The following is a 13,099-nucleotide window of genomic DNA, read 5'->3' as shown; positions in this document are numbered from 1 at the left end:
TAAATACCATTATTACAGTAAAATACAATATTGTTACAAACAATTAGACAATTAAAACAAATAAATTACATTCATAAATTAAGTTAAAATTAAATAAACAGTTAACCCATTATGAATTTTAAGTTTCAGTGCTGGTATTGGAAAAAGTGCAGAAAAGAGCAACTAGAATGATTAAAGGTTTAGAACACTTTCCTATGAAGAAAGGTTAAAACACTTGGGGCTCTTTAGCTTGGAGAAATGTCAACTGCGGGGTGACATGATAGAGGTTTACAAGATTATGTTTGGGATGGAGAAAGTAGAGAAAGAAGTACTTTTCTCCCTTTCTCACAATACAAGAACTCGTGGGCATTTGATGAAATTGCTGAGCAGACAGGTTAAAACAGATAAAAGGAAGTACTTCTTCACCCAAAGGGTGATTAACATGTGGAATTCACTGCCACAGCAGGTGGTGGCAGCTACAAGCATAGACAGCTTCAAGAGGGGGGGGGGGGGGGTTAGATAAAAATATGGAGCAGAGGGCCATCAGTGGCTATTAGCCACAGTGTGTATATAAATTTTTTTTGGCCACTGTGTGACACAGAATGTTGGACTGGATGGGCCATTGGCCTGATCCAACATAGCTTCTCTTATGTTCTTATTGGAATCCAGGACTGCAGTCTGAACTTTCCTTATGGGCCCATTCTATTTTAGGGGCCCATAGCACAGAATGGACTCCATGCCCAATTTGGTGGCGCCCGGGGCAAGTGCCCCCTCTGCTCCCCCCTAAATCCGTGCCAGCATCGATTTCTGCTCCTCCTACAGTCCCTGGCTCTTTACCTCCCTAAGGCAAAAATGCAGCCTCTTCTCTGCCAGTGGATGCCCACAAAGCCAGCTGGAACCCTGCCTACCCTCCCTGGCAGGGGTGAAGTTGCCACCACCACAAGAGGGGCGTGGTTTTCTTGCTGTCAGCAGCTTATAAAGCTTGCCCGACAGAAGACAGGCATGAGAGAGTATCTAGTACTCCTTCTGGTTAGTTTTCCTGACTCAAATCCATCAAGAGAAGAAATATTTTCTGCAGATCATCACCCCACCCCCTGAGCTGCAGCATGGTTGTCTATACAGCTCGTGTGTATACTGGCACCTACCAGTTCTCAGAGACTTTAGACAGGATTTATCTCACCTTGGTGGGCACCAAGGGCACCAGCCCTGAGACTCCGCTTGTCAAATGGGGGCCGAACTTCTACATCGGAGCAGTAAGTTATAAGTGTTAAGGGAACAAAGTCTAGATGAAGCTCTCAGATTTTAGGGAATGAAGTGCATTTGGCAAATTTCTTGCACGCTCTCTATTTGCTGTATGAACAGCTATATTGCAAACTATCTGAAGTTGGCGTCTTATTCCAGATTATAGTGGGGGTTCAAAGATTATATGTTTTGTTCCAGATTATACTGGGGGTGGCGCAGAGTGTTAAAGCTGCAGTCTTAAACTATGCTAACGACCTGAGTTCAATCCCTGGCGAAAGCTGGGTTTTCAGGTAGCCGGCTCGAGGTTGACTCAGCCTTCCATCCTTCCGAGGTCGGTCAAATGAGTGCCCAGCTTGCTGGGGGGAAAGTGTTGATGACTGGGGAAGGCCATGGCAAACCACCCCGTAAAAAGTCTGCCGTGAAAACGTTGTGAAAGCAACGTCACCCCAGAGTCGGAAACGACCGGTGCTTGCACAGGGGACGTTTCCTTACAAGGAGCCAAATGGGCAATTCGTGTTCTGTGACTTGAGAGAATTTAGTCCTGGGGTTCCCTCCCACGGGGCGTTATGGCAAACTATTTCTGCCTTTCAAAAGCAAGTAAAGGGTGAGTAAGGGGAGTCCACTGTTCAAAGGAGAAAATACAAAATCCATTGGAGACGGTGAAAGCCTTTGAACATGCCAAAGTGGGCATTGTTATTTGCTTGCTTGGCTGTTTATAGCCCACTTTTCTCCCCAGTGGGAATCCAAATTGATTCACAATACAATAAAAGGGGGGGGGGCTTCTGAGTGAGGTCTTCCCCCAACTCAAAGCTAAAAGTCTCCTGGTACACAGCTCTGGGCACCTCTATGCCTTAAGCACCTGTAAGCAGAAGAGAAACAACCTCACCCAGACCCCCATCAGATGATGCTAGCCATAGTGTGCAGAGTTAATATATTTAAGGATTACAGCATATAGAACATGAGCTGTATTAGCATCTCAATAAATTCTATAACCCAGGGGTGGCTCTCCAGATGTTTTTTGCCTACAACTCCCATTAGCCCCTGCCATTGGCCATGCTGGCTGGGGCTGATGGGAGTTGTAGGGGAAAACATCTGGAGAGCTACCGTTGGCCACCCCTGCTATAACCCGCCTTAGTATGTGTGCATTTTTGTTAACTATTTTACATAGAATATTCAACAGGCATGCAACAATACAAAGGCAATTCAGAATATTGTCTCAAGGGCAGAAGAATAACTTCCATATTAAAAAGGTAAAGGTAGTCCCCTGAGCAAACGCCAGTTGTTTCCAACTCTGGGGTGACGTCACATCACGACGTTTTCACAGCAGACTTTTTACGGGGTGGTTTGCCATTGCCTTCTCCAGTCCTCTCCGCTTTCCCCCCAGCAAGCTGGGGACTCATTTGACCGACCTCAGAAAGATGGAAGGCTGAGTCAACCTGGAGCCAGCAATTGAACCCAGCTTCCTCCGGGATAGAACTCAGGTCGTGAGCAGAAAGTTCAGGCTGCAGTACTGCAGCTGTGGATGGTGCCTTGCTAGAAATTTTTTTTTTTCAATCAAAGTTATTGGGGCATTGTAGAAAATTGTCACTCCTTACTAGGGACCACTTTCATCATCATAGTGGGTTCACTGAAGAAGAGTATTCACAACGAGATGTATATCTAAAATTCTCATATGAGCCTTGGCGTGAATATGGAGCACTGCATTGAATACACTGATTGTTATTGAATACGAAATATTGAATTGAATATGGTGTATGATAATCTTAGCATATACCTTGTATGAAAATTCTATACTGCCACTATGGAAGTTATTTTTGTGCCCTTGAGGCAATATTCTGAATTGTCTTTGTATTGATGCATGCTTGTTGAATATTCTATGTAGAATAGTTAACAAAAAACATATATTATAGTCATAAGAACATAAGAGAAGCCATGTTGGATCAGGCCCATCCAGTCCGACACTCTATGTCACAGAGTGGCAAAAAAAAAAGAATTTTTATATATATACACACACATACATACACACACATATATATACACACTGTGGCTAATAGCCACTGATGGACCTCTGCTCCATATTTTTATCTAAACCCCTCTTGAAGCTGGCTATGCTTGTAGCCGCCGCCACCTCCTGTGGCAGTGAATTCCACATGCTAATCACCCTTTGGGTGAAGAAGGATTTCCTTTTATCCGTTTTAACCTGACTGCTCAGCAATTTCATCAAATGCCCACGAGTTCTTGTATTGTGAGAAAGGGAGAAAAGGACTTCTTTCTCTACTTTCTCCATCCCATGCATAATCTTGTAAACCTCTATCTGTAAACTGTGTGCAGTTCTGGTCGCCGCACCTCAAAAAGGATATTATAGCATTGGAGAAAGTTCAGAAAAGGGCAACTAAAATGATTAAAGGGCTGGAACACCTTCCCTATGAAGAAAGGTTGAAACGCTTGGGGCTCTTTAGCTTGGAGAAACGTCGACTGAGGGGTGACATGATAGAAGTTTACAAGATAATGCATGGGATGGAGAAAGTAGAGAAAGAAGTACTTTTCTCCCTTTCTCACAATACAAGAACTCGTGAGCATTCGATGAAATTGCTGAGCAGACAGGTTAAAACGGATAAAAGGAAGTACTTCTTCACCCAAAGGGTGATTAACATGTGGAATTCACTGCCACAGGAGGTGGTGGCGTCCACAAGCATAGCCACCTTCAAGAAGGGGTTAGATAAAAATATGGAGCAGAGGTCCATCAGTGGCTATTAGCCACAGTGTGTGTGTGTGTGTGTGTGTGTGTGTGTGTGTATATATATATATATATATATATATATATATATATATATATATATATTTGGCCGCTGTGTGACACAGAATGTTGGACTGGATGGGCCATTGGCCTGATCTAACATGGCTTCTCTTATGTTCTTATGTTCTTATGTTCTTATGTCACCCCGCAGTCGACGTTTTTCCGGGCTAAAGAGCCCCAAGCGTTTTAACCTTTCTTCATAGGGAAAGTGTTCCAACCCTTTAATCATTCTAGTTGCCTTTTTCTGGACTTTTTCCCAATGCTATAATATCTTTTTTGAGGTGCGGTGATCAGAATTGCACACAGTATTCCAAATGAGACGGCACCATCGATTTATACAGGGGCATTATAATGAGTCAATCAATCTTTATTGCATTAGCAGCAAAATGTCATAGCAGCCAACAACCATATAGTGTGCAGGGTAACAACCTCTGATGAGAACCAGAAAACCAGGTCCTGGGATGAGGGGCAGAAACTGGAGCTGAGCAATTGAGGTTCTGAATATAAGAACATAAGAACATAAGAGAAGCCATGTTGGATCAGGCCAACGGCCCATCAAGTCCAACACTCTGTGTCACACAGTGGCAAAAATGTTATATACACACATACACTGTGGCTAATAGCCACTGATGGACCTGTGCTCCATATTTTTATCTAAACCCCTCTTGAAGGTGGCTATACTTGTGGCCGCCACCACCTCCTGTGGCAGTGAATTCCACATGTTAATCACCCTTTGGGTGAAGAAGTACTTCCTTTTATCCGTCTTAACCTGTCTGCTCAGCAATTTCATCGAATGCCCACGAGTTCTTGTATTGTGAGAAAGGGAGAAAAGTACTTCTTTCTCTACTTTCTCCATTCCATGCATTATCTTGTAAACCTCTATCATGTCACCCCGCAGTCGACGTTTCTCCAAGCTAAAGAGTCCCAAGCGTTTCAACCTTTCTTCATAGGGAAAGTGCTCCAGCCCTTTAATCATTCTAGTTGCCCTTCTCTGCACCTTCTCTAAAGCTATAATATCCTTTTTGAGGTGCGGCGACCAGAACTGCACACAGTACTCCAAATGAGACCGCACCATCGATTTATACAGGGGCATTATGATACTGGCTGATTTGTTTTCAATTCCCTTCCTAATAATTCCCAGCATGGCATTGGCCTTTTTTATTGCAAACGCACACTGTCTTGACACTTTCAGTGAGTTATCTATCATGACCCCAAGATCTCTCTCTTGATCAGTCTCTGCCAGTTCACACCCCATCAACTTGTATTTGTAGCTGGGATTCTTAGCCCCAATGTGCATTACTTTGCACTTGGCCACATTGAACCGCATCTGCCACGTTGACGCCCACTCACCCAGCCTCAACAGATCCCTTTGGAGTTCCTCACAATCCTCTCTGGTTCTCACCACCCTGAACAATTTAGTGTCATCCGCAAACTTGGCCACTTCACTGCTCACTCCGAACTCTAAATCATTTATGAACAAGTTAAAAAGCATGGGACCCAGTACCGAGCCCTGCGGCACCCCACTGCTTACCGTCCTCCACTGCGAAGACTGCCCATTTATACTCACTCTCTGCTTCCTATTACTCAGCCAGTTTTTGATCCACAAGAGGACCTGTCCTTTTACTCCATGATTCTCAAGCTTTCTAAGGAGCCTTTGATGAGGAACTTTATCAAAAGCTTTCTGGAAGTCAAGGTAAACAACATCTATCGGGTCTCCTTTGTCCACATGTTTGTTCACCCCCTCAAAGAAATGTAACAGGTTAGTGAGGCAAGATCTTCCCTTGCAGAACCCATGCTGAGTCTTCCTCAATAACCCGTGTTCATCAATGTGCCTACTCATTCTGTCCTTGATAATGGTTTCTACCAACTTTCCCGGTATTGAAGTCAGACTGACTGGCCTGTAGTTTCCCGGATCTCCTCTGGAACCTTTTTTAAAGATGGGGGTGACATTTGCTACCTTCCAGTCCTCAGGAATGGAGGCAGATTTCAATGAAAGATTACAGATTTTTGTTAGAAGATCCACAAGTTCAACTTTGAGTTCCTTCAGAACTCTCGGATGTATGCCATCCGGACCCGGTGACTTATTAGTTTTTAATTTGTCTATCAGTTGTAGGACCTCCTCATTTGTCACCTCAATCTGACTCAGGTCTTTCAACACCCCTTCCAAAATTAGTGGTTCTGGGGCGGGCAAAAAGTTCTCGTCTTCTACAGTGAAGACGGAGGCAAAAAATTCATTTAGCTTTTCAGCCATTTCCCTATCCTCCTTCAGTAATCCTTTTACCCCATGGTCATCCAAGGGCCCCACTGCCTCCCTGGCTGGTTTCCTACTTCTAATATATTTGAAGAAAGTTTTATTGTTGGTCTTTATGTTTTTTGCAATATGCTCCTCATAGTCCCTTTTTGCCTGCCTGATCACAGTCTTGCATTTGATTTGCCACAGCCTGTGTTCCCTTTTACTAATCTCACTTGGACTGGTTTTCCACCGCTTAAAGGAGTCCTTCTTACCTTTTACAGCTTCCATTACTTTATTTGTTAACCACGCAGGCCTTTTCTTATGCCTGTTTGTGCCTTTCCTAACTTGTGGTATGTATTTTATCTGAGCTTCTAGGATTATAGTTTTAAATAGCGTCCAAGCTTTCTCAAGGGTTTTGACCGTATGTACCTTTCCTTTCAGTTTCTTCCTCACATGCCTCCTCATCTCAGTGTATTTACCCCTTTTAAAGTTAAACGTGGTTGTGGTGGTCTTTTTGGACAACTCCCTATTTATACAAACGGTGAAATCAATAACATTATGGTCACTGCTCCCAAGCGGCGCAATCACTTTTACATCTCTCACCAAGTCTTGGGCATTACTTAGGACCAAATCCAGGATCGCCCCACCCCTGGTAGGTTCTGAGACCATCTGCTCCATAGCACAGTCATTGAGAGCATCAAGAAACTCAATCTCTTTCTCTCGACCAGAACACATATTGACCCAATCAATCTGCGGGTAGTTAAAATCACCTATTACAACACAGTTTTTACGTTTAGCCGCTATCTTTAAGCCTTCCATCATATTATAATCGTCCTCTCTCTTTTGATTTGGTGGGCGATAACAAACTCCCATAGTTAAATTTCCTTTTGGGCCCTCTATTTCAACCCAAAGCATTTCTAAAAGTGAATCTAATTCTCTGATCTCAGCCTTACTGGACCGTATATCCTCTCTGACATACAGAGCCACCCCACCTCCAACCCTTCCCTCCCTATCCTTCCGATATAGCTTATATCCAGGAATCACCGTGTCCCACTGATTCTCCTCATTCCACCACGTTTCTGAAATTCCCACAATGTCTATGTTTTCTCCCAGCACTAAACATTCCAGCACTAAATATCCTCTGCTTTGTTCTGATGCCTCCTGAACTTGGAACATCTTCTTATCATGGTTCCCCCCACTTCATGGGGGGGATGGAGGCTCAGTGGTAGAGCATCTGCTTGGGAAGCAGAAGGTCCCAGGTTCAATCCTCGGCATCTCCAACTAAAAAGGGTCCAGGCAAGTAGGCGTGAAAAACCTCAGCTTGAGTCCCTGGAGAGCCACTGCTGGTCAGGGGAGGGACGGTTGCTCAGTGGTAGAGCAACTGCTTGGGAAGCAGAAGGTCCCAGGTTCAATCCCCGGCATCTCCAACTAAAAAGGGTCCAGGCAAGGAGGCGTGAAAAACCTCAACTTGAGACCCTGGAGAGCCATGAATGGGGCTGTGGCTGAGTGGTAGAGCATCTGCTTAGTAAACAGAATGTCCCAGGTTCAGTCCCTGGCATCTCCAACTAAAAAGGGTCCAGGCAAGGAGGCATGAAAAACCTCAGCTGGAGACCCTGAAGAGCTGCTGTCAGTCTGAGTAGACAAGACTGACAAGGGAAGGGATGGTGGCTCTGTGGTAGAGCATCTGCTTGGGAAGCAGAAGGTCCCAGGTTCAATCCCTGGCATCTCCAACTAAAAGGGTCCAAGCAAATAGGTGTGAAAAACTTCAGCTTGAGACCCTGGGGAGCCACTGCCAGTCTGAGTAGACAAGACTGACTTTGATGGACCGAGGGTCTGATTCAGTATAAGGCAGCTTCATATGTCCATTTCAGGTCAGCGAGTATCCAATTACCTGCTCCCAAGACCTGGGAGATATTTCGCTCATCCAGATCACCAAAAAATATATCCTCACCCAAGACAGCTGGTACTGCAACTTTGTCAAGGTGACATCCCCACAAGGCAAGACCTACAATTTCCCAGTCTACCAATGGATCGAAAGCTCCAACACCATGGAATTCAGAGAGGGGAAAGGTAAGAAGACCTGCTCCAAGGGTGGCCCCACCAACCTATCCTTTAAAAAGTTACTCTTGGTCTGCGTGTCCTTCTTTAGGATTTCACTACCTTACTAAACCAGAAGTGACACAAAGGGTAGTTTGTGCTGGAGGCAAAGTTTGCCCTTAAATTCTGGGTTCTTACGTCTCAATCCAAGTCACTTATGTATCAATCCAATGTATCGATCAAAGTCACTTTTGCAGGGAAACCCCAGAGACAGCATGTTTAGCATGCAGGCATGCCTGTTTTCCTGTGATTCCATTCATTTCTCAAGGAACAGCATCCTTCCTGCCAATTGGATCCCGAGAGGGGAACCGCAAAGAGCCCTTCCACCAATCACTTTTGCAGACAAGGCACAAAGAGGGGAGTTTTAAAGACAGCTGCCGGCACTGACTGTAAAGAAGACCGCCACTCCCGATCCTCCCAGACAGGGTTCTTCCACCCGGCTATGGATGGAAGAAGAGAGCCAGTTTGGTGTAGTGGTTAAGTGTGCAGACTCTTATCTGGGAGGACCGAGTTTGATTCCCCACTCCTCCACTTGCACCTGCTAGCATGGCCTTGGGTTAGCCATAGCTCTGGCAGAGGTTGTCCTTGAAAGGGCAGCTGCTGTGAGAGCCCTCTCCAGCCCCACCCACCTCACAGAGTGTTTGTTGTGGGGGAGGAAGGGGAGGAGATTGTGAGCCGCTCTGAGACTCTTCGAAGTGGAGGGTGGGATATAAATCCAATATCTTCATCTACCTTACAGGGTGTCTGTTGTGGGGGAGGAAGGGAAAGGAGATTGTGAGCTGCTCTGAGACTCTTTGGAGTGGAGGGCGGGATATAAATCCAATATCTTCATCTACCTCACAGGGTGTCTGTTGTGGGGGAGGAAGGGAAAGGAGATTGTGAGCTGCTCTGAGACTCTTTGGAGTGGAGGGTGGGATATAAATCCAATATCTTCATCTACCTTACAGGGTGTCTGTTGTGGGGGAGGAAGGGAAAGGAGATTGTGAGCTGCTCTGAGACTCTTTGGAGTGGAGGGTGGGATATAAATCCAATATCTTCATCTACCTTACAGGGTGTCTGTTGTGGGGGAGGAAGGGAAAGGAGATTGTGAGCTGCTCTGAGACTCTTTGGAGTGGAGGGCGGGATATAAATCCAATATCTTCATCTACCTCACAGGGTGTCTGTTGTGGGGGAGGAAAGGAAAGGAGATTGTGAGCCGCTCTGAGACTCTTCAGAGTGGAGGGTGGGATATAAATCCAATATCTTCATCTACCTCACAGGGTGTCTGTTGTGGGGGAGGAAGATAAAGGAGATTGTGAGCCGCTCTGAGACTCTTCGGAGTGGAAGGCGGGATATAAATCCAATATCTTCATCTACCTCACAGGGTGTCTGTTGTGGGGGAGGAAGGGGAGGAGATTGTGAGTCGCTCTGAGACTCTTCGGAGTGCCGGGTGGGATATAAATCTAATTTCTTCTTCTTCTTCTATGGGCTGCACCAGGAAGGGAACTCCTGAGCCAATTGGTACAGTTTGTTTTTATTGGATCAATTCACAGGACCAAAAGAGAGGGAGGAAGGAAAGCAAAAGGGCGCCACAAGGATATTCAGTCCAAGTAAATTCCACAATAGTTACCACTTGTAACAATTCCAAGCCGTTAGCAGATTCCTCGCTCTGGCTTCCGAGGAGGGTTGTTTTCGACAACAAAATGAAACCAATTGCAGGTATCTTCCAGGCGCCGAATGCAACAAAAAACGTTATCGCCACTTCCCAAATTCTACTCCCACTCTGTGGGCTTGGGGCGCCTGTTAGAATTAAAAGTCCCGGCTTAATTTACTGCAGCTGTCAACTCCACCTTACAAGGATAGAGATTAACCACTGCAGGCTCAGAGAGGAGGAATCTTAAAAGGCTTGTATAATATAGTGGGTTCTATGCATGAAGGTGTCCCCAGTGGGCGATAGGGTTGCCAATCCCCAGGTGGGGGCAGGGGATCCCCCAGTTTGGAGGCCCTCCCCCCGCTTCAGGGTCGTCAGAAAGCGGGGGGAGGGAAGGGAAATGTCTGCTGGGAACTCTATTATTCCCTATGGAGATTTATTCCCATAGAAAATCATGGAGAATTGATCCGCGAGTATCTGGGGCTCTGGGGGGGCTGTTTTGGGGGGTAGAGGCACAAAATTTTCAGTATAGCATCTAGTGCCTCTCCCCAAAATACCCCCCAAGTTTCAAAAAGATTGGACCAGGGGGCCCTATTCTATGAGCCCCAAAAGAAGGTGTCCCTATCCTTCATTATTTCCTATGGAAGGAAGGCATTGAAAAGGTGTGCCGTCCCTTTCAATGTGAGGGCCAGAACTCCCTTTGGAGTTCAATAATGCTTGTCACAGCCTTGATCTTGGCTCCACCCCTAATATCTCCTGGCTCCACCCCCAAAGTCCCCAGATATTTCTTGAATTGGACTTGGCAACCCTAGAGGGCGATCACAAGCTCTTTAATAGACATGATATAGGATAGGGCTACATTACAAGGCTGAGGATGGGTTAGCGTTAGGGTCCAACTTATATACAACTCTGGATTCCCGCACTAGCACATCATTGGGTCGTTCAAACTGGTGGAGGTTTGTGATTGGTCTAGGGCTGCAGAGATTTGGATCCTGCAGCCCTTTGTTTCCAAGTCCCCCAGCTCAGTCCGTATGGCTCCAATGAGCCTGGCAGACACACCCAAAGTCTTCACTTGAGTCCACATACATAACAGCTTGCAACTGCTAATTACACCATTCTTTGTTCTTTCCACTGACCATCTTCCATTTGCAGTGCACCTGTGCACAAACGAGCTGCTTATGGATGGCTCACTAGAACAGATCTGGCTCAGATTCAGGGGGTCTTGAGAAGAGGGGGGGGGGAACAGTGTTCCATGCAATTTTGGGGGTGTTATGTGTCATGACAGTGGAGCAGGAGACCCTCAAGCTGGCTGTGCAATGTCAAGAATAGCGCCTGCAGTGGGCAGGAATGAAAAATAGTCCTCATAGAACACAGAGCACGGATTTTTTATCCCGAAATTAAAGCAATCATGGTAAATTTTTGCTTCCTAAAGCCCAAATCCCAAACTGCAATACATTTCTCTCAATTTACACCTCTGGTGGTCATGGCTGTAGCCCGGGTGGGGCAAAGGGTTGCAGCTCCCGTCCTGGAATTCTGACTCACTCCAGTGATTATTTTAATTTAAAAAAAAAACAGTGATCTCCCCTGGCCCCTTCTCCCCCTGTAGGGCTAACTGCTCCTGAAGACCCCCTCTCAGACCACCGGAAGAAAGAACTGGAAGAAAGACAGGAATCCTACAAGTGAGTATTGATGCTTGAGGGCTCCAAAGAGTTCTGGATTCAGCATCCAAAAACATGAAAATATTTGGGTGCTGTGGGGCTTTTCTTGTAGCAGGAACTCCTTTGCATATTAGGCCACACACACACCTGATGTAGCCAATCCTCCAAGAGCTTCCAGGGCTCTACTTCCAGGGCCTACTGTAAGCTCCAAGAGGATTGACTACATCAGGAGGGGATGTGGCTGAATATGCAAAAGAGCTTCTGCTAGAATTCCACCCCTGGGCCACACACCCCTGATGTGGCCAATCCTCCAAGAGCTTAGAGGGCTCTTAGTACAGGGCCTACTGTAAGCTCCAGGAGGATTGGCTACATCAGGGGTGTGTGGCTTAATATGCAAAGGAGCTTCTGCTAGAATCCCACCCCTGGGCCACACACCCCTGATGTGGCCAATCCTCCAAGAGCTTAGAGGGCTCTTCGTACAGGGCCTACTGTAAGCTCCAGGAGGATTGGCTACATCGGGGGGGGGGGTGCGGCTTAATATGCAAAGGAGCTTCTGCTAGAATTCCACCCCTGGGCCACACACCCCTGATGTGGCCAATCCTTCAAGAGCTTAGAGGGCTCTTAGTACAGGGCCTACTGTAAGCTCCAGGAGGATTGGCTACATCAGGGGGAGGTGTGGCTTAATATGCAAAGGAGCTTCTGCTAGAATTCCACCCCTGGGCCACATACCCCTGATGTGGCCAATTCTTCAAGAGCTTAGAGGGCTCTTAGTACAGGGCCTACTGTAAGCTCCAGTAGGATTGGTTACATTGGGGGTGTGGCCTAATATGCAAAGATGTTCCTGCTACAAAAAGAGCCCTGGGGGATGCAGATTTCTTAATGGTAATTATTGGCCTCTTCTGTGCAGGTGGAAGGAGTACGCCCCCGGAATGCCTCACTGTCTGGATGTCAACTCAGTTCTTGATCTGGACACCAACTCCCAGTTTTCTTCCACCAAAGGCACTCTTTTTTTCACACGTGCCATAGTGATGTAAGTTGTGCCAAGAAAACACAAATGTGGTTATTTATTTATTCGACTTCTAACCCGCCTTCCCCACTGAAGCAGGCTCAGGGTGGCTCACAGCATGGCTAAGCCAAAGCATAACAAATATAAAATACATCATAAATAAAACATACAAAACATATCACAAAACAATGTCAGGTGCTATTATGAGCTAAAAACGGTATATATGAATGTGTTCGTAATGGCGGGCAGCTACCATTTCCGTCGGTGTTAAGTTTATTCAGTCGATGTTATTTAGCTATTGCTGCTTTGTTGTTGTTGTTCCATCGCACAGTCGAGTCCGACTCTTTGTGACCCCACAAACAAAGTCACGCCAGGCCCTCCTGTCTTCCACCATCCTCTGAAGTCTGCTCAAATTTGTGTTTGTTACATAAATAACACTGTCCAGCCATCTCCTCTT

General features: G+C 46.0%; 1 protein-coding gene across 1 annotated transcript in view; it reads left to right on the top strand.

Moving 5' to 3' along the window:
- Positions 1-1,085: 1,085 nt before the first annotated feature.
- The window catches only part of LOC132584594 (polyunsaturated fatty acid lipoxygenase ALOX15B-like), a 35,039-nt gene continuing 23,025 nt past the window's right edge, over positions 1,086-13,099 (top strand). Inside the window, exons 1-5 of the mRNA XM_060256496.1 lie at positions 1,086-1,232; positions 8,123-8,327; positions 10,316-10,348; positions 11,615-11,657; positions 12,544-12,666. Coding sequence (XP_060112479.1) covers positions 1,086-1,232; positions 8,123-8,327; positions 10,316-10,348; positions 11,615-11,657; positions 12,544-12,666 — 551 coding nt within the window. The remainder of the gene's footprint in view (positions 1,233-8,122; positions 8,328-10,315; positions 10,349-11,614; positions 11,658-12,543; positions 12,667-13,099) is intronic.

The sequence above is a fragment of the Heteronotia binoei genome, chromosome 15 (genome assembly GCF_032191835.1).
Source record: "Heteronotia binoei isolate CCM8104 ecotype False Entrance Well chromosome 15, APGP_CSIRO_Hbin_v1, whole genome shotgun sequence".
NCBI lineage: Eukaryota > Metazoa > Chordata > Lepidosauria > Squamata > Gekkonidae > Heteronotia > Heteronotia binoei.
The sequence above is the reverse complement of the archived record's forward strand: the minus strand, read 5'-3'. Positions and strand labels throughout refer to the sequence as shown.